This window comes from Rhinolophus ferrumequinum, chromosome 11, assembly GCF_004115265.2.
Source record: "Rhinolophus ferrumequinum isolate MPI-CBG mRhiFer1 chromosome 11, mRhiFer1_v1.p, whole genome shotgun sequence".
NCBI classification, from domain to species: Eukaryota; Metazoa; Chordata; class Mammalia; order Chiroptera; family Rhinolophidae; genus Rhinolophus; species Rhinolophus ferrumequinum.
In genome coordinates, this window is record NC_046294.1 from 43,362,596 (window position 1) to 43,382,606 (window position 20,011).

Sequence of the window (20,011 nt, forward strand, 5' to 3'; positions counted from 1 at the left end):
TTGGGGAAAATCTAAACCCCGGCCCAGAGACTTCAAGTGTATTCCCTGTTGGGGCTGAGTATCCTCTATTTTTTCATAGATGCCTTCTCCTTGATCTTCACGTCTTCATTATAGTGGTGGGGTATTTTCCCTATGCTACAGACAGGAAAATGGAGGTATTGAGACTTACCCAGTCGCTTTACTCTTATTATTTCCTAGTTCTCTTCTGAGAAAGCAGGCTTAGGGCTGGTGTGTTTCTCAAGCAGGGGAGGCATTTTGCCATCAATCAGGTTGAGCAACTCAGTCAGAGAGCATGGGAGAGGTGAGAATGAGGTTGATTTAGGATCAGGAAAGGCTTCGGAAAAAAGTTGACACTTGAACTGGATATTTAAGAAAGAATGGGTGTGGAGGATGTCAAGATAGAAGGAATTGGCTGAACCAAAGCTTGGAGGCCGGACATTCCTGGCATGTGCCGGAAACGGGAACTAGGCTATTGCGGCTGGCTGGTCTGTATCTGCTGGTGTGCGGCCCCTGAATCATCATCAGCTTACAGGACCCACCGGTTCTCCCTGCCGAAGTGCAAAGGCAGTGGTTAGCCCCCAGGAGCAGAGCACACCTTCATTCTACCTTCTTTTCCCAAGTGGTGGCAAGTCATCGGGCAGAGGGGGCTCCTTCATCCCGGCAGAGCAGGGAGTAAGCTGCTTGCTGAGAGGCTGTTTCCAGACTGGCAGAAACAGCTGTGTCTAGGTTTTTAAAACGATCTTGGAAGCAACCAGATTTTCTTTGGCCTAGAATTGCCTAACAAACCCTCACCCCATTCCAGGCTTTCAGGAAATGTTTAAAACCAGCTTCAAACCTCTACAGAATCTGTACTGAAGTGGAGAAGGACCATCTGGCAGGAAAAGGGATTGAAAATGGTTGAGGTTAAACCCCAAACCTAAAGGGCTCTTTGAGGAGGAGGGTTGGGAAAGAGGATGTGGGAGTGATAAGTGGACAGTGAAGAGATGGAAAGAGAACTTAACTTTTTTTATTTTATTTTATACAACAACAACAACAAAATTGTCTTTTCCTGTGGCCACTTGAGGAGGATTTCAGCCTCAGAGGGATCTGTCAAAACACCCGGCCATTCTTTTGACCTTCCAGCAAAACAAGTCTTGGTTCCTCTCCACTTGACTGGGCTTATAATCTCCTCAGTCTTTTTGCTTGAAGGGCTTCCTGAACCTAAAATCCTGGAACCTGGGGCTGGAATGAAAAAGAGCCGAGGTACGAGGTATGTAGTAGTGACAGAGAAAAGGGGTCCAGCATTCTGGAAGGGGTGACGGGATAGACTTGAGAAAACCCTTCCTGGCTCCCTTTCTGAGGCTTTTTGATGTCCACCCCCAAATCTCTGGGCCTGCTTTATCCCCTGTCCCTTGTAATCCCTTCTTTTTAGGCACAGTAGAGCCAAAGACAAGGTTGTGGGCAGATAAACCAGTGAGAAATGAATCAGGAAAGGAGGGGAGGAATAAAGGGATGAGGGCGGAGAAAAACCAACAAAACCAACATGAATGAGACGAGGCAACAGCCTTTCCTCTTGGGTGTGTTGGCTGAGAACCTGTTACTGCCACCGAGTCCTGGAAGATAATAGGGACGCTTGTGAGATTGAAAGTCCGGAGCTAGAACAAGATTGGCTGAGGGATGTGAGGAAAAGGCTTGCCCCAGACAGCCCTACTGGGTGGGGCTGCAGTTGGAAAACACCCTTTCACCGGTTTTATAGCAGCTGTGACTTTTGGAAGGGAAAGAGTGCACCTGAAAGGATGTGTCCAGTGCTAGAATTTCTAGGGTCCTTTGTGATCCTTGTCTGTGACCCCTTGGGGGCCCTCTTTTGTCATTAGTTAACAAGTCAGTCAACATTTATTTGAGCACCTTTTTTAGTGCAGAACTCTCTGCTAAGTACAGAGGATTGTTCAAAAACTGGAGAAGAACTAGCTAGCACTGCCCTATAGCTTTCTCAGCCACGTGGGGCCAGGGGGCCAGGATGTCGGAGGCCTGTGGGATGGCTGAACTTCCTAGGAATTCTGGAGAACAGAGAGGCTGTGCAGATACGCTGCTCAGCAAGGCCTGGAACTGTTAGTCCAGGCAGAGCTGTGGAAGATAAAGCCCTTCCCACCTTAGCCCAGTGAGGGATGCCCGCAGGAGAGAAAGCACGAATCACACACTCACACTTTAGAGAATGGTGGTTTGGGTACTTATTAATAAAAGGAGCTCTTTCTAATGACGAAGCTCCCTGAAGCTCGCAGTGCCAGTATTGGTTGCTGAGTCGCTTGGAGGAAGAAATTGAAGAGTTAGGCCCTCCTGTGGGTGAGCTGCCAATTTGTTCATTATCTCATTGACCGGGGCCTCCAGATGAGGGAAGGTTGTAGGACGGCGTCAGTGAGAAAGTCGAGAGGGTCTGAGTAGGTGCTCCCTGGGCTGGGTGAGTAGGCAGGTTGACCTCAGTGTGGTTAGACAGACTACAGCTGTGCAGAGCTGTAGTCTCTGGGCTGTAACCAGGTTCTCAGGGCGCACACACAGCTCAGCTCCCTTTCCCACCTTTTCCTTTTCTCGGACTGCTTCCTAAGCTATTCCTTCCACATGAGAGATTGCTTAAGAAATTGGTGGAATGTAGATGTCGGCAGAAATTCTCTAATGTGGTTTCGAGGTTTCCTTTGTCGGGTGTCTCGGCTTCTTACCTGAACGAGTAAAGCAGAATGCTTGGCAGTGTTTGTGTTTCCTCTCAATGGCAACTTCAACCCCAGGGGCATGGGAGGCTTCCCTCCAAATGCTTGTGTCTGCTCCTCATCACTCTCGGGGTTCAAATGTCTCCTTCTTCGGGGGCAAAGCATACTGTCATGTCCACAGTTAGGCCTTGGAAAAGTACCAAACAGACATTTAGAAATGTCCCCTAATCAAGGGGAAACAGTGTTTTGCTCTAGGAAAAGAAGATTCATTCTTAGAGGCTGGGCTCCCTTCAGAAGGCGCTCCCTTCAGAGCCTGACCTCTAACGGGTCCCTTCTTGGACCTTGGGGAGAGCAACTGGATCGGGTGATAAGATTGCATTGTGGGGAGAGGGAGCACGAAGGGAGCTAGAGAGAGTGCTGCAAATGAAGGCTGGCCTGAAAAGCAGGGAGGCTTCAGACGCTCTTTCCTCCAGTGGGAGAGAGGGAAATAAATGGGATGGGGATGAGGGACCCCCAAGCTGCCAAGAGGCGGTGCCCTGCTCTAGAATAGGCTCTTCCCTGCATTGCTCAGGCCCAGCCCGCCCAGCCCTCCAGAGGCTGTGTGGCTGCTCCCAGTGCAGTACCTCCGAACCCTTTCCTGCTGGGATGCAGGCTGGGGCTGTACCACTCCCCTGCTGCCTGAGCCAGTCAGGCCCCAGAGCTGTGGAAGGCTGGCCAGCTGTAGGCAGCGGGCAGGAAGGGACAGTGGTAAATGGGAGAGAGCTTGTTGCATCTACATGGGCCTCGTCCATTCAGGGCTGGCCCATGGTTGCCATGTAGAAGTGCAGATAGCGATGGTCGATTTTCTGATTTTTCAAGAGAAGCCACTGTGTGAGTTTTTATTTGTATTCTATTTGCACACACCCAATTTTTAAAATGTTTGATAACTAATTCAAAGTGTTTAAAAATAAAGGGGAGACACACGTTTGTTCTTACAACCAACCTGTTTGTGTCTTTGGGTATAAACTCTTTTCCTCAGGAGCTTGGAAATGAGGAGGAAGTGAGGATAGCCATTGTTAGCTACAAGCGGTGGGTGGCAGGAAGGGTTGTTTTGAGATCCAAGAACTCTGAGCACACCCAAGCAATGAGGAAACTGTTTAGAGGAGATATTGGTAATGCTTTCCCTGGGTCCAGTGGTGTAGCTGCTCCTTTGTCATTGAGGGTCAGTGGTTCTGTGCTGGGGTGAAGAAGCTGAGGGGTGGGAGGGGGAAAAGCCACCAAGTGTCCATTTTTATTTGCCCACAGCTGGGCAAACTCTTGGGAAGATGGTGAGGAGTGATACTTCATACTTTTCTAAGTCCTCGGAGAGCAAGGCGTAGGACATAAGTTTCCAAGTTTCCATACTTACGGGTGTATAAGACTAGCCTAAAGTGCTTTCTGAAAATGCAAATTCCTAGGCTCCATCCCCACAGATTCCCATTCAGGAGATGGAGGAAGGACCTGGACTCTGCATTTTTAACAAGCACCCCTCAGTGTTAAGGAAAGCAAGTGAATGTTGGAGTCCGACAGAGCTGGGGCTACATTCCTGCTCCGTTCCTTCACTAGGTGAGTGGTTTTTGGCCAGTCGTTTAATCTCTCTGAATCTAAATTTCCTGATTGGAAAAATGGGTCTGTATTACCTACTGCCTTGTGGAACGGTGACAGCTGAATTAGAAGATGGTTGGAGGCAATACAGACAGAGTCCTCACTCAGAGCTGGGACCCTGGTACAGGGCTCAAATTCCTGCCTTGCCACTTTCTAGCTGTGTGACTGGGGCAAGCTGTTTTATTGCTTTGTACTTTGGTTTCCTTGGTAACGTGTAAATAATAATAGAACCTACTTCATAAGGTTGTTACAAGGATTAAATAATTTAATACATGTGAAGTGCTTATAACTTTAGCTATTATAATTACAGGAAGAATCTAGCAGCATGTCTCATAATAAATGTACCCTTGCTTTTCCTTCGGTCCAATTATTGTGGCTAACAAGTAGGTTAAGGCTTACTTCAAATTTCACCTCACTATGAGGCCTTCCTGGAGTCCATGTTTTACTTGACTTTTTTCCCTTTCCAGTTAGCTCCTCCAGCTAATGTGTTGTGTCAGCCCATTTTTATACCTAATACCTTGCGTGCTGCCTCGCACAGAGTTAAATGGATTGAATGGCACTGCCAGAGAGTCTGAAAAATGACTCAAGCTTGTGAATGGAGAGGTTGCCTTCCAAAACCTAGAGAAGCATGAACTGGAAGAAAAACCATTTACTATGAAGCTTTTATGTGCCAGACATAACAATCATGTGAGGTAGGTCATGTTATTATTATTGCTCTTACAGGGAGAAAGTTGAGTCTTTGAAACTCAACTCCTGCAGTGTCACCTAACTAGCAGTTGCTAGAGGCAGGGCTGGACTTTGTTATCTGACTCCAAGGCAGGTATTCTTCCCACTGCACCTCAAGTGTCTCAGACTGTGGGCTCTTTGTCTTAATGCAGAGTTTGTAGAAAAGTTCTAGAGGTACTTTATTATGTTCTTTTCTCTGGATTGTAACTCTTCAGCTAGCTGTTGATAATTGGTCAGAGCTGGGTTTTTGAGCAACTCGTGATTGGTGGTAGATGCAAATTGAACAGATTCATTTTCCAAACATACAGTTTCTGCCTGGACTTCGCCATCGATGGGCCTGGGAACTAGTGAAACAGCCTCTCATGCCCCTTGCTTCTCTGCTCTATTCCCAGTGGGCATTTCCTCTCCTTGGGACTGTTTTCTCTCCTTGCGGCCTGACTAGCCAAGGGGTCAGACTGAAAGCCTAGGTGAGAGCCTAGAGTTGCTCTTCAGGCCCTGGGAGCAGCAGCGTCCCACAGGACGCTAGCCACGCAGAGTGCTCAAGTCCGAGCTTCAGGTGTAAAGGGTTAGCCTGGCCCTCAGTTCCTCAAGCCCCCAGATTATTCCCTGACCCTGATAGTCCTGGCCTAGAGAGAGCAGGTGGGAAGGAGGGCAGTGAGGAGGATATATGTTTCATCTGTTCTTCTGACATAATGGGTCCTTCTGGGGCTTGCGGCAGTGTCTGCCCAAGACGCCGTAACTCCTAGGCCACTTCCGAGTACAGCTATGCCCTTGCAGAAGTGTGGCCAAGGATCCCTGCCGTGGGCCTGGGAACAATTTTGATTCACTCCTCTCTTGGTTACGTCTTCACAGGATTTTTCTTCTTGGCCCAAGCAAATGTCAGTCATCTACATTTGTCCTTCTTACTAAGCTGTCTTGTTCTCATATTCAGCGACATAATAGCATTTCAGAGCAGTGGGTTCACCATCCTTAGGCCAGGAATTCAGGAAGAGAAAGAATATATTTTTCATCTTGCTCACTTTTAATTATTTCAGTTTCCGATCTTCCCCCAGTCTTCTGCCCTTTCCCTGAGGGCCTGCCCTGGAGCTGCTAGATCACGTCCAGTGCTGTTTTCATGGCTCAGGATGGCTATTGCGACCCCTGTTACCATGGGCACAGCCGAAAGCTGATACTTAGCGACTTGATTCCTGGTAGCATGGCGCTCCTGGAGGAGCCTGAGAACGGGCCTGGGAAAGCTTCCAGAAGCTGCCTCTTCTCTCCCTTCTTTCTGTCGCACACCCAGCCATAGACTAAGCACTTAACTTGGCACTAGGCTGGTGCAGGTAACGAACATCTCACCACAGCCGGTGTGCACAGATGCTCTGGAGGCAGGATGGACTCCTCCTCCTCTCCCTCCTCATCATCCTCACTAATGTTGTACTGGGTACTTAAGTCTATAAACACCTTTTTCCCAACAGGTAAGGACGGCTTTTCTCCACTTTAGAAAGGACAAAAATGGGGCTCAGGGTTGGCTTCCGTTTTCCCAGAGCATTTGTCGCATTCACCTGGGAGGGGTGTTTCATTGCTGTCACCATCAGATAACCGCCTTTATGTCTACTGGCAGCGTCTTCCCTTTCCAACTCCAACTCTGCCCACTACCGCCATCACCAGAAGCACAACCCCGAGAGCTTCCATGAAGTTAAAGAAATTAGAGGTAGCGCAGTTCATGTTCGAATGAGGAAAGAACTATAAACGATATCAGGAATTAGGGTTTGGCTTATTTTGATCATGGAGACCGATCACTTATGTGCACCAAGGTAATACATAGACGGCCTCCAGGATTAAGGTCATTAGTGGCCATAAATAAATATGTTTAACTTTCACATCCAAATACTTCATTTCGGTCAACGTGATGAGAATGCCATTCAGAGTGAGAGAACTAGTGTTCCTGAATTGTTAAGCTTCTGTGAAGGTGGAGTCAGCCAGGCCAGAGCGCACATTCACGTGGTAGGCTCTCACACCCACTCTCCAAGGCACTTAAAAGTTTATTTTAACATCTATATTGAGATATTCCCTTAAGTTTATTTTAACATCTCTATTGAGATATTCACATACCATAAAATTCACCCGTATAAAGTATATAATTCAGTTGTTTTTAATATATTCACAGAGTTGTGCAACCATCACCATTACCTAATTCCAGAACTCTTTTTTCACCCCAAAAAGAAACTCCCATTGTGATTACATTCACTCCCCATTCTTCTACCCTCAATCCAACCCTTGGCAACCGCTAATTTCTGTATCTATAGATTTACCCTATTCTGGACATTTCAAAAAAAATGTCATAAGGGTCATGTTGTAGAATGTATAATGTATCGATGTACTCTATTCTTTTTTATGTGTGAATGATAGTCCATTGTATGGACGTACCACATTTTGTTTATGCATTTATCTGTTGGTGGACATTTGCATTGTTTCCACTTTTTGACTATTATGTATAATACTGTTATGAACATTTATGTGTACAGGTATTTATGTGGACATAATATTTTCTGGGTAACATACCTAAGAGTGGATCATGGTGGGTCATATGGTAACTCTGTGTATAACTTTTTGAGGAACTGCCAAACTGTTTTGGAAAGTGGCCGCACCCTTTTATATTCCCACTAGCAGTGAATAAAGGTTCCAGTTTCTCCACATTCTCATTAATACTTGTTTTCATCTGTCTTTTTGATTATAGTCATCCTAGTGGGTGTGAAGTGATACCTCTTTGTGGTTTTGATTTATAGTTCCCTAATGACTAGTGATGTTGAACATTGTTTCACGTGCTTTTTGGCCAATTTTATTTCTTTGAAGAAATGTCTATTCAAATCCTTTATCTGCTTTCTAATTGGGTCATTTGTCTTTCTACTACTTAGTTGTAAGGGTTCTTTATTCTGGATACAAGTTTCTTAGCAGATACATGATTTGCAAATAATTTCTCCTATTCTGTGGGTGTCTTTTTATTTTCTTGATGGTATTTTCTTAACAGCACAAAAATTTATTTTGACATTATGCAGTTTATATCTTTTTGTTTTGTTGTTGTTGCTTGTGCTTTTGGTGTCATAGCTAAGAAATCGTTGCTTAACCCGGTGTTACAAAGATTTGCCTCAATATTTTCTTAAAGGCTTTGCTTTTGTAGTTTTAACTCTTACAGATAAGTCTATGATCCATTTTTACTTAATTTTTTTGTATGGTCTGAGGTAAGCGTCCTACTTTTTTCTTGTACATGTGGATATCCAGTTGTCTTAGTGCCATGTGTTGAGAAGACTCTTCTTTCCCTATAGAATTATCTTGATATCCTTGTTGAAAATCAGTTGACCATAAATGTATGGGTTTATATCTGGACTCTTAAGTCTTTTCATCTCCATTTCTCTTCCTGTGCCTATGTACACTGTCTTAATTAGTGTGGTTTTGAAGTACGTTTTGAAATTGGTAAGTCTGAATGAGTCCTCCAACTTTATCCTGCTTTGTCAAGTTTGTTTTGGCTGCTCTGGGTCCCTTACGTTGCCATAAAATTTTAGGATCACCTTGTCAGTTTCTGCAGTTGATGGGTATTCTGTTCAGTATTTAGATCAATTTGGTGAATATTGCCATCTTAACAATTTTGAGTTTTCTGATCCATAAACATAGGATGTCTTTCTATTTGTTTGTGTTCTTTAATTTCTTTCTGTGATGTTCTGTAGTTTGTAGTGTACAAGTCTTACACTTCTTTTGTTAAATTTATTCCTAAGTATTTCATTCTTTTTGCTGCTATTGTTAATGGAAATGTTTTTCTTGATTTTATTGTCCGATTGTTCACTGCTAGTCTATAGAAATCAAATTGATTTTAAAAAATATTACTCTATATTCTGCAAACTTGCTTGATTTTATATGGTAGTTTAAGAGTTTTTAGGGAAATCCTTAGGATTTTCTTTTTTCAATTAAAGTTTATTGGGGTGACAATTGTTAGTAAAGTTACATAGGTTTCAGGTGTACAATTCTGTATTACATCAACTATAAATCCCATTGTGTGTTCACCACCCAGAGTCAGTTCTCCTTCCATCACCATATAGTTGATCCCCTTTACCCTCATCTACCATTCTCCTCCCCCCTTACCCTCTGATAACCACTAAACTGTTGTCTATGTCTATGAGTTTTTGTGTCTTCATTTTTTTGTCTTGTTCTTTTCTTGTTTTCAGATTTATATACCACATATCAGTGAAATCATATGGTTCTCGACTTATGTCTGACTTATTTCACTCAGCGTAATAATCTCAAGATCCATCCATGTTGTCGCAAATAGTACTATTTCATCTTTTCTTATGGCAGAATAGTATTTCATAGATTTTCTCCATACAAGAGCATAACATCTGCAAATAAAAGATAATTGTACTTCTTCCTTTCCAATATGGATGTACCCTTAAGTTTTAAATTTTTTCTTCCTTGCATTATTTTAGCATAAAATAATATTCCCTAAATAATGTTGATATGTTAGCTAACTGTATATGGCACATGAATGGACATTTTTCACTTTGTAAGTACATAAATACCTTCATGTATATTAATTTTATTCTAATGGGTATTAGAAAAAATATGACAGCTCATGATTTTATGGTGTTGGCTCAAATGTCACTTTATCAAGATGTTCTTCCCTGAACATAGTATTTCAGGTAACAGACCTTCTTCACTCTCCCTCTACCTTGCTTCCTTTTTTCTTCATACCACTTATCATCACCATCCATATTATATACAAATGTACGTATGTATCATACACGTGTGACACATGCATGCTTATTGTCTGTTTCTCCCCCCTAGGATGTACGCTCCGTGAGAGCAGGCATTTTATTTCACTCTTTGCTGGATGGCAGTGCCTAGGACACAGGGTGTTCAGTAAATATTTGTTCAATGAATGAATGATTATTTAGGACAAGGTTAAATATTTTAAGAAAGGCAAGTCAGTTTCAAGTTGATTCAAGAAAAATATTGAATAAATAGTTGTTCAGTAAGTATGCAAATATGGCAAAATTTACAAAGGCTGGATGGCATGCTAGAAATTTGGGAAACTCTAACTTAAGTGAGATGAGGTGGGATGGAGATGGAGTTTTTTATCATTTTCTATAACCAGATAAATTATCTGTTAGCTCACAGACTCTTTTTCCCAAACCAGATCAGGGGGCCCTTGAGACTCTTAAGCTGTAACACGTGGAATTAAATATATATGGGAAAGTGGTTCCTACCCCCCGCCACAGACACCCTCTTGGCAGTTTTGGAGGTCATCTGGAAATGTTTGAGGTGCTTTTGGCTGCCCGTGGAAACTTGGCTTATAGGCCTTTCTTCTTTGCAGGGCTCTGGGTTTGCAGAGAGCCGAAATGACCATGACTGCCAACAAGAATTCCAGCATCACCCACGGAGCTGGAGGCACTAAGGCCCCTCGGGGGACTCTGAGCAGGTGAGTAGGGGATCACTGTTGGGGGAATGGAGCTCACTGGAGGGTGGCACCAAGGGACAGCCAACTGGCCTGGGTCCTGGGTAGGATCCCTGCCAAAACATAAATGATTGTCATCATGACTGACAGTCATCCATGTAAACGGTTTGGGCCCAGCTCGTGCTGACCATGAATTAAGTCGTCTCTAATATACGAGTATATACCATTTTCCAGTTCTTTCAGTCTCCACAGGAGAGAGCACGCAGAGACCCTAAAACAAACTTTGCTTTATACTATTGGAGGAGCCTAGAGCTCCAAGAATGGAGCCAGCGAGAAGCAGCTGATGGTCTTCTGACTGTGTCTTTTTCCCAAGATGGGGACAGCTTTGGGACTGTCACCCTCTGAGCTAGGCTATAGTGAGGGAGACACTGGGGGAAAAGGTGGGGAAGCAGTTATGCATATTAGCGCAAGTTCCAAGCAGAAGTCTAGGTTCTACACGAATGTAGGCTGAGCTGCAAGCAAAGCAGCTTGGAGAAGTTTAGCCAGTGTAACCTATAATCCACTTTGCTGGTTTTGTCTTCTTTTTAAAAGTGGGAATGTAAGACCTTAGAAAAACCATGGATTTTTGGAATCATATAGAATTGACTTCAAATCCAAGCTCTAACTACTTCCCAAATAGTGAGATCTCAGGACATTTTCTTATGCCCTTTAAAATCTTGGTTACTCATCTGTAAAATAATAATAATACTTAACTCACAGAGTTGCTGTGAGGATAAAATGAGATAATATATGTCAGTGCTTAGCATAGTGTCTGGCATAAAGCCACTCAATAAATGTTAGCCTCCTCCCCATGAGAGGATGAAAGCTTTCAGAGCCGGCAGGTAGACGTATAGCTTTCACCAGGGCTTCTCTGGTCTTCTTCTCTGGCCAAGGCTGGATGTTGAAGCATCTTCTAGAAGAACCTCCAGACTCTTTTATTAAAGCCACATATCTTTCATAGCCCCTTCTGCTGAATCTCAGATGAACAAATTCGGCTTTTGTTACCTCGGCCGCTAGAATGGATAGCTGCGAGAAGGATGCTCAGCCGGGGCTGGGGTGGGCTGTTCCTTCCTAGATGTCTGGGCTGTGCAGTGACAGGCTGAGTGCAGTGGGATGTGGCACACTCAGGTCTGGCCAGAGGCGGTGGTGGGTGATTGATTCATTCAAAGCTGGAGTCCAGATATGGTTGGTAGAATGGCATGTAGGACGTAGCCCCTGAGGAGCGGCTGACATGAATGAGGCAGGAGGAGTTCCCTACACCACACGTACAGGGTTTGGTCCCAGTGGAAATGGTCTGGATGCACTGTGCCAAGCGAACGAACAGAGATTGGTAGGTTCTGACTTGTTAAGTACTTAGACAAACTGAACATCCACTCTGTGACAACAAGACCAATAAGTACCCCTGCCCGCTGCTCACGCGCCCTCTCTAACCTAGCCTGCAGTTGCTCGCATGCTTGCTTCCCTGACCTGGGTGAGGCTGAGAATGGCAGGGACTGCCAGCGTCTTGGGTAAAATAGAAAAACTGAACTCTCCCAGGGCATGTGGTGGCTAAGGCAGAAACAGGTCTCCATCTTAGATTCCTTGTCTCCCATTGTCTGTTTCTGGGGAACCACTTTGTGGGGCTCTCACCCGGCTGGTAGCCGATGGAGACTGGGAATTAAGGTTCCCGTTTCGTTTATGTGAGACTGTAGGGGACAAAGAAGCATTCTATGGGATTGTGTGGTTTTATTCTTGATTTTAAAGAAACAGTATATTTAGAACCTGACCCAGAAATGACCATAAGCCATTTTCTCCTTCTGATTTCCGTTATGTAGGGGGTGGGGTGGGAGATGCTCTGGTTACATCAGTCACAGAGCAAAGAGAGGACTGCTGACAGGTTCCCAGTTTCTATTTGGAACACACACCTACAAGCTTTAAACGTTTTTAGAAGTTGCTCTTTCTTTAGCTTCCCAGCATACTTGCCATCATAACATGATGGATGATGTTTGTAAATATCTGAGCCTCTGAGGTGCCTAAAAAAAGCATTTTTCCAGCCTCCCTTCTAAGTCTTCCCTTCCTTCCTGCCACATTTCCACTTCCCTCCTTCGCTCCCTCCCTCCTTTCCTGGACTTTTTGCATGGACTCATAGGCCTCTGGGGCTAACTACACCCTTCTCTCAGAGGCTACCATTGGACTGCAGGTGGCATTTCAAAATTGTCGTCCGGTACTTTCTGTGGCTGCCTTCCCTCCAGCCACATCTAGGGTGTGTTCTTTGTGCTGAGTGGGGCGGTAAATCACTAGTTGTTAGGAAATCATTGTCAGTGAACTCAGAGGGCTCTCCTCCCAGGAGCCAGGCTCTGGGGTGGATTGTAGGGGACAAAGAGGGATAGGGATGGTCCTTCCTCTTTCTTCAAGGCATTTACAACTTAGATTGATGACCTTAGCACCTGAATTTCTCAGTCTGACTTTTCAGTAGCTGTTTGGCAGTGAACTGGGGCCCTTTTATTATTGCCAGCCCAGGAGTTCCAGTGGCTCCCTGGTGTGACTAGAACTTTGGTTGGGGGGTGCTGGGGTGCGGGGAGCTTGGAAAGCTGGGCCTTTGACTGCTGGCTACTTTGGGGATCTTCACATCATCCACATGGAGGCAGAGGAGCCCAGTGGTATTAAGAGGCCTTTCTATCAAGCTCTGGAGGCAGCGTGTACTCTGGGGCATGGAAAACTGGTGAGGAAAGGCAGATGGGACCCTGTGGGACTATCAGGATAAGTATTTGCAAGGCTGTATCTTTGATTTGAATAAGACTTTACCTGGTGTTACCACTAAGCCAGTATGAGTTAAGGATCATAAATTGCTTTCCATTATTAGGTTTTTACAGGTGTTTTGCTAATTTATATTCTTCTTTTTCCTTTGTAGCCCAGTCTTGATTTGGCAAGATATGTATGTAGGAGGAGGATCTCTAAACCTTTTCATTTGACCAACAGAGTTTTGTTCTTTGCTGTTTTGGTCTCCTGGAGAAGTTTCCCTTTCCCTTTGTTGATGGAGCTTCACCCACGCTCCCCACAGGCTGTTGCTACTCCAGCTCGTAAGATTTGGCTGCATCCAATTCTGGGGATGGGAGGTGAGATTCTCAGAGCTCCCTTGAATTCCAGCGGTCAGGCTTTCTGATGTCACTGCTGATGAGCTGGGGTGGGACTGGAAGCAGCTTGGTGACTTGCAAACAAGGAAGAGTTACGTTTAGAGCTAACTCAGCCCCGAGATGGAATGAAGTTTGCCACTTGTTGCTCTCGGTAGATTTCACTTGTGCTGTAAGACCTGGCAGGCAGCAGGGGCTGTTGTGAGAAGAGTTGCCATGCCTGCTGATTTCCTTGACAGCTTCTTCACTATGAAACCCCAGCACCAGGGTCATTGCAACTTGGAAATACAGGCTGTCAATATTGTGTTTGGGAACCTTGCCTCTGGATGTAGGTGTGGGAAGACTTCTTGAGGTCAAGACTTTGATTGACTTCTTTCCATTTCCCCCGAGCCTAGAACAACACCTAATATGTAGAAAACAGTAACTGTTTGTTGACCAGTTAAGTAGATGGCTGGGAGCTCAGCTTCTTAGAGCATAGGCCACTGTGCCATCTGAGTCCTGTGTACCTTCCTCCTGGGTCTTATTAACTTTGGACTCCCTTTGCATTCAGTCCAGAAACTCTTAGAAAGGCAGAGCCGAAAAGGAACCCTAGAATTCCTTCAGTCTAACCCACTTACAGCTTGGAAAACAGAGAGAAAAGGAGGTACTCCCTGAGGGCACAAAGCTAATGGGAGGAAGAACTCAAGCCTAGCTCTCTTGATCCTTCTGTTGTTTTATTGTGTTACTACATTCACCTCCCTGCAAACATTACTGGGATCTCCCTCCTCAAAATCTACTGTCATCTATGATATAGTCAAACTTGGCCTGGCTTGTAAAGCTTTCATAAAAAGCCCTAGTCTTTCTTTCTACCCTTATCTTCCTTTGCTCTCTAACGCACACCTTACATTTCTGCCAATCTGGATGCAAATGTTACTTCCGTTCCAGTACTTTTCTTGACCACCCAGCTAGGAAGGATTCTCTTCTCCTCTGTATTCACTCTTAGAACCCTCAGTTTGGAGCCTCCAAATGACACTTAAACAGCGCCTCATAGAATGGGTATTTGTGTGAGGCTCATTTCACTACTCAGTTGGAACTCTTTGCAGGCGTCGCACATACTCTTGTGGAATGTTAGAGTTGGAGGGGACCTTGGGATTCATTTGGTTCAGTTACTTGATGTCACATATGAGGAAGCTAAAGCCCACATAGCTAACTGACAGTGGGATGCTTGATGCTTATTTCTCTCTCTCTCTCTCTCTCTCTCTCTCTCTCTCTCTCTCTCTCATCTTGACAAAGTATCTTTCAGTCCTACTCTAGATTTAAAAAAAAAACTATTGAGGAATAATTGAAGTACAATAAACTGCAACTTAAAGTGTACAGTTTGATGACTTCACACATACACACAAACACACTCACACACACAAGCGCATTCATACATGCTATAAAATTATAAAATTATCACCATAATCGGGAAGCCATTTCTTAATTTGAGAATTTTTCTGGTCTAGAGAGACTGAGAATGAAACAAGTTTTATTTTCTAATCCAGAAAGCCCATTTATGTTTCCTTTAAATTTTGCTTGAAAACTGAACAGTTCCCTTTTTGACTCTTTTCTCTTTTACTGTAGGTAGCTAGAATAAGTCAGATAGCATCTTCAGCACTCTGCTTGGAAATATCTTTAGCTAGTTTATCTATTTATTAGGCATGTTTCCTGTTTACTGTGTGACCCCAGCTGACAGAATTACCAAACTTTTCAACATTACCACGGTCTCCTTTCCTCTAGCTTCTAAGAACATTTTTCTATTTTCCCTTCAGCTCCTCCTGACCACCTGTCACTCAATCCCAAAGTCATTATTTAGGATTTTGTTTCAACAGTACTCCAGTTCTAGGTACCCAAATCTGTTACCGCTATCTACTGCTACCTAACTACCCTAAAATGCATGGTGTAAAACAACCATTGTGTTGTGCTTCTAGGCTATAAATTAGGAATTCTACAGAGCACCGCAGGGATGGCTGGTCCCCATTCCACAATGTCTGGGAAGACTTCGGGGCTAGGGTGACTCACTGGCTAGGGACTGGCATCACCTTTGGGCGTCTTATCGTGCATGTCTGGGGTTGACTCTGGCTGGTGCCATCAGTCAGGACACCCACAGGTGCCCTCTCCACACAGCCTGCGTTTCCTCACAGCGTGGGAGACAGGAAAAGGAAGCTGCTGCTTTCTTGAAGTCTGGATCTGAAAAGTAGCACACATTCATTTCCACTGTATTCTGGTGGTAAAGCAGTCACAGAACCTAGATTCAAGAGAAGGAGACATGTCAAAGAATTTGGGGGCCATGTTTCAAAACCATCACAGTGTCTTTAGCATGGTTTCCTGGACCCGCATTTCTCTCCCTCTGGGCTTTACATAGTGCCTGGTTCTGCTTTGTATAGCTGTCCCATTTTTACTCGACTAGGGCATGAGGGATGTTCCTATAAGGCATCGTATTTTACCTGCCCCGGACAGGGCATCTATCTTGTAAATTTTCTATGGTCATTGCTGCTACTTCTTAGAAGAACTTGGGGTTCCCAACCAGAGAAGAGCTCACCAATCCTCTTTGTGCTTCCCTAGAAATCAGCTTGAGGGCAGGCAGGTAAGGCTGTGGTGAGCTTTCTGGAGGTAAAAAGGTGGCTCCGTTTCTGCCCTGACTCTAGGTAGCTACCATTCTACTTAGCCGGCACCCCCGAGATTGACCTCAGGAGTCTCTGTAGTTGGTGGCCTGTATGTAGCGCCACCTGGAGGATGAGGCTGTCCCAGACTCTAATGCAGCCTCCCACCCACTCGAGATAAGGTTATTTGGGAACGGGAAGGCCAAGTTGTGAGTGTCACCCTGTCCTTTGGCTTTGTATCAGAGCTGTCCCAGAGCGGGGTGTCACTGGGAGTTGAGCTGAGCCTCTGCTCTGACCTAGGGAACAAACTTGAGGACTTGCTGATGGAGAACTCAGGCACCCTTTCTCCCTTTTCTCCTCCCGGGTGCCGCAGAGGATGGCCTCGGGAGAGCACAGTGAGCATACCACGTCCAGAGTGGGGGCAGTCGCTGCGTAGTGGGCGGATGTGGTTGCCCACTGAGCCAGTGAGGCCCACCTGGAATGGTGAATGGCCGTTTCCCAGGCTAAACAGCTGCTTAGTAGGGACGCATATTGGAAGCTGGGCCCCATATAACCTTAACCTGCAGACAGGCACCCGCAGCCCATCTCGGTGCCCTTGAGCTATTTCCTGCACTCTCAGAAACCTTCCCCTGCGGGCCCCAACTTGGTCCTCTTCCTGCTAGCCCTGTGGCCAGAACATGCTGAGTTCAGAACTATCTTGTCATTAAGGACTAAAGATAGCCTTTCTTCCAAAAAAAAGTCCCTGGGTGCACTTGACAATATACGAGGCATCCCTAGCCACAAATATTTTCTGCTGTGTTACTTGACAGTGGCCCAGGTCACTAACCCAAGGGCTGGGTCATGTTCTTGTGAAACAATACCAGAAGGGAGGGCAGTATTTTGTACTTTAACTCTCACTTTATGTACACACCCACACACACACACACACACACACATACACACATACACACATTGCTTTCTCTTTAAATTTCTCTTTCCATCATACCTTATTTCATACCCTTTCTATGCTACCCATTTGTCTTATGTATTTGTCTGTGTGTGAGCGTTTATGCTCCTCTATTGCTTTTGAATTTCCTTTACATTCCCCCCCCCCCCCCGTTCTCCTTTATCTGTTTATCTTGCTCCCTCTCCTGAAATGTTGGTTTTGGCTCATCATGTGCTGCAGTGTTGGCATCCACGTCTGTGCTGAGCAGCACAACTGGCTGCCTGCTGACACGGCAATGGCACGAGTGCCCATTTTCACAGGTTTTGTCTTCCTAGAGGCAAGCTCTGCGATTTTAGAATAAAGAGCGAAAGATGAGAAGAGCAGAGTCTTAGGTGTCTTTTGGCCGCTTTATAATTAATTACCCTTCTTTCATATTTCTTCTGCCTTCATGGAACTATTTATGGTGCTCATAATGGTGTGCTTTCAAAATTTACATCATTTCAGTCACCCAGCTAGTATGTTAAGATACTCATAGCAAGTTTTTTCCCTCTGTTTTATAGGCTCTGAGAATTTTTAGGTGATTTGCCCATGAGCACACCCAGGAAGTGATGGAACAGGGACCAGAGGAGAACCCAGTTCTCTAGACTCTTGTTCTAATCTACGATTTTTGCCTCATGAGAAAGGACGTGGGGACTCACAGCCATTCTGGGCTGTACTAAGTGTCCCTTTCTGTGTTATTCTTCCGGCCACATGGCACAAGGAGGAGTCAAGAAGTCTGTGAACAATGCCCTGGGCAGGCATAAGGACACCAAGGTTTTAACCATTTATTTATTACTCATTAATTTAATCATTCAACACAAATACTATATTAATTCCTACGAAATTGCAAAGAGCAGGGGATATCAAGATTAACAAGACACTGTCACCACCTTCAAGTAGGTCCACTCATTGTCTAGTAAGGGAGGTAGGTGAAGGAACAATAGAGTCCAATGAAGTGTTACAAGTACTATAATAGACATTTTTCCAGGCACATTGTAGGCATCAGAAATTGGCCATCTCCACCTGGGTGAGAGGAGGAGAGTCAAGAGAGATTCTGTAGAGGAGCTACAGAGATATGCAAGTGGATAGGCCAGCATTCCAGGCAAAGGAAAGAAAATGTGTGAAGGCCTAGAGGTGTGAAAAGCAAGGAGCTGGATGTGGCTGAGGGTGGGACGCAGGCTTGTATTGAAGAAAAGACAATATGAGATGACAAAGGAAAACAGCCAGTGACGAGATCATGGGGGGCCTTGTCATCCGTGCCAATGAATTTGCACTTCGTTCTATAGATAGTGGGGAGTTTCAAGCATGATGAGTTTTGTATTTTATAAAAATGTCAGAAGATGAGAGGATGGACTGGAACTGGGTTAAGACCGAAGGCAGAGAGGTAAGTTAAGAGATCGTTTTAATAGTCATGGTGAAACATAAGAGCTGAACTGAGGAAGTAGCAGGAGCAGTGGGAATAGCAAGGAGGGGGACAGGTCTGAGAGATGTGAAGGATGTGGAATTGACAGGACTTAGTCATCAAGTAGATCAGTGTTTGGGGATAGAGCTGGATCCAGATGCTTGAAGGAAGGGGGAAAAAAGAAAAATATGGACCTTTTCTGTCCTCTGTGGAATGAGTTGGAAATGTAGCAGTGAAAATCAGGGTTTGAGGATGCATAAAGCAGCATAGGGATGAGACCATGTGAGAAGACACTCAGCCCAGTTGAAGATGGGACTTGAAAGAGACAGGCATGGGGATACAAGGCCCAGGGCAGTGGTTCTGCAGTGGGAGGAGACAGGGCAATTATACACAAGTCTGGCTTTTCCCACCTGCATCATTTTACTATTGCATTGTAGCAAACCACCCTAAAATGTAATGGCTTAGAACAGTTTATTATTTCCCAACGTTTCTGTGCATTCATTGGGCAGTTCCTCTACTCGTTTCCCCTGGGCTCATTCATCTAGCTGGGTTAATTTGGCTCCAAGGTGACCACACTCACGTGTCAGGCTTACGTGGTAGCTGGCTCTTGGTTGAGGTTCCTTGGTTATGCTCCACATGGACTCTCATCCTCTAAAAGACTAGACTGGCTTCCTTATGTGACAGTCGCAGGGCAGCATTCCAAATGTGTGCAGGGGGAAACGGCAAGGCCTCTTGAGACCTTAAGTTTGGAACTTTGACACCTTAATTTCCATGACATTCTATTGGTCAAAGCAAATCACAAGATCAGTCTAGACTCAAGGGACAGAAAAATAGATTCCACCTTTTGATAGCATGAGCTGCAAAGCATTTATGGCCATATTTAATTTATTCCCTCCCCTTCCCGCCCCGAATGTTGAGAATCCAGGGACAGAGAAGTTAGCTGTTTGAAAAAGTTTGCCAAGCAGTGACTGTGAAAACAGAGTCAGTTCCCTGTTAATACTAGTAATTACCAAGCTAAGAATGAAGACTATGTGTTAGCCGCTGAGCTCAGCACTTGACTTGTATTGTCTGTCTCTGCTCCTGACAACAACCTTCCGAGATACGTGTTCTTTTAACCTCCATTGCTGTAGACAAGGAAATTGAAGTTGAGAGGGAGAAGGTTCTTTGCCCAAAGTTGGTAACTTTTCCGTGGCTGTGCTGAAACCCGAACCCCAAGGCCATTGTGTTCTTCCTCTCTGTTGAGAACAACTGGCCTGGAATAAGCTGCTGGAAAACTCCATACTAATGATAATTAAGTCACAGTGAGTTACGGTGTAAGACGGCATTTCACACCCACAGTCTCATTGGCCCAATAGGACAACCCTGTGGTGTATTACTAGCACAATTTTGAGGAGTTAAAGCCGGAAGCTCAGAGAGAGTGAGT

At 44.9% G+C, this 20,011-nt stretch overlaps 1 protein-coding gene across 4 annotated transcripts in view; it reads left to right on the forward strand.

Annotated features, from left to right (window-relative positions):
- Window positions 1-20,011, forward strand: part of DENND2B (DENN domain containing 2B) — a 141,506-nt gene that overhangs the window by 83,963 nt on the left and 37,532 nt on the right. For all 4 annotated transcript variants that reach the window (XM_033120018.1, XM_033120019.1, XM_033120020.1 and 1 more), the window contains one exon: window positions 10,372-10,476. In XM_033120018.1, the coding sequence (XP_032975909.1) occupies window positions 10,397-10,476 (80 nt within the window). In that variant the 5' untranslated portion in view covers window positions 10,372-10,396. The remainder of the gene's footprint in view (window positions 1-10,371; window positions 10,477-20,011) is intronic.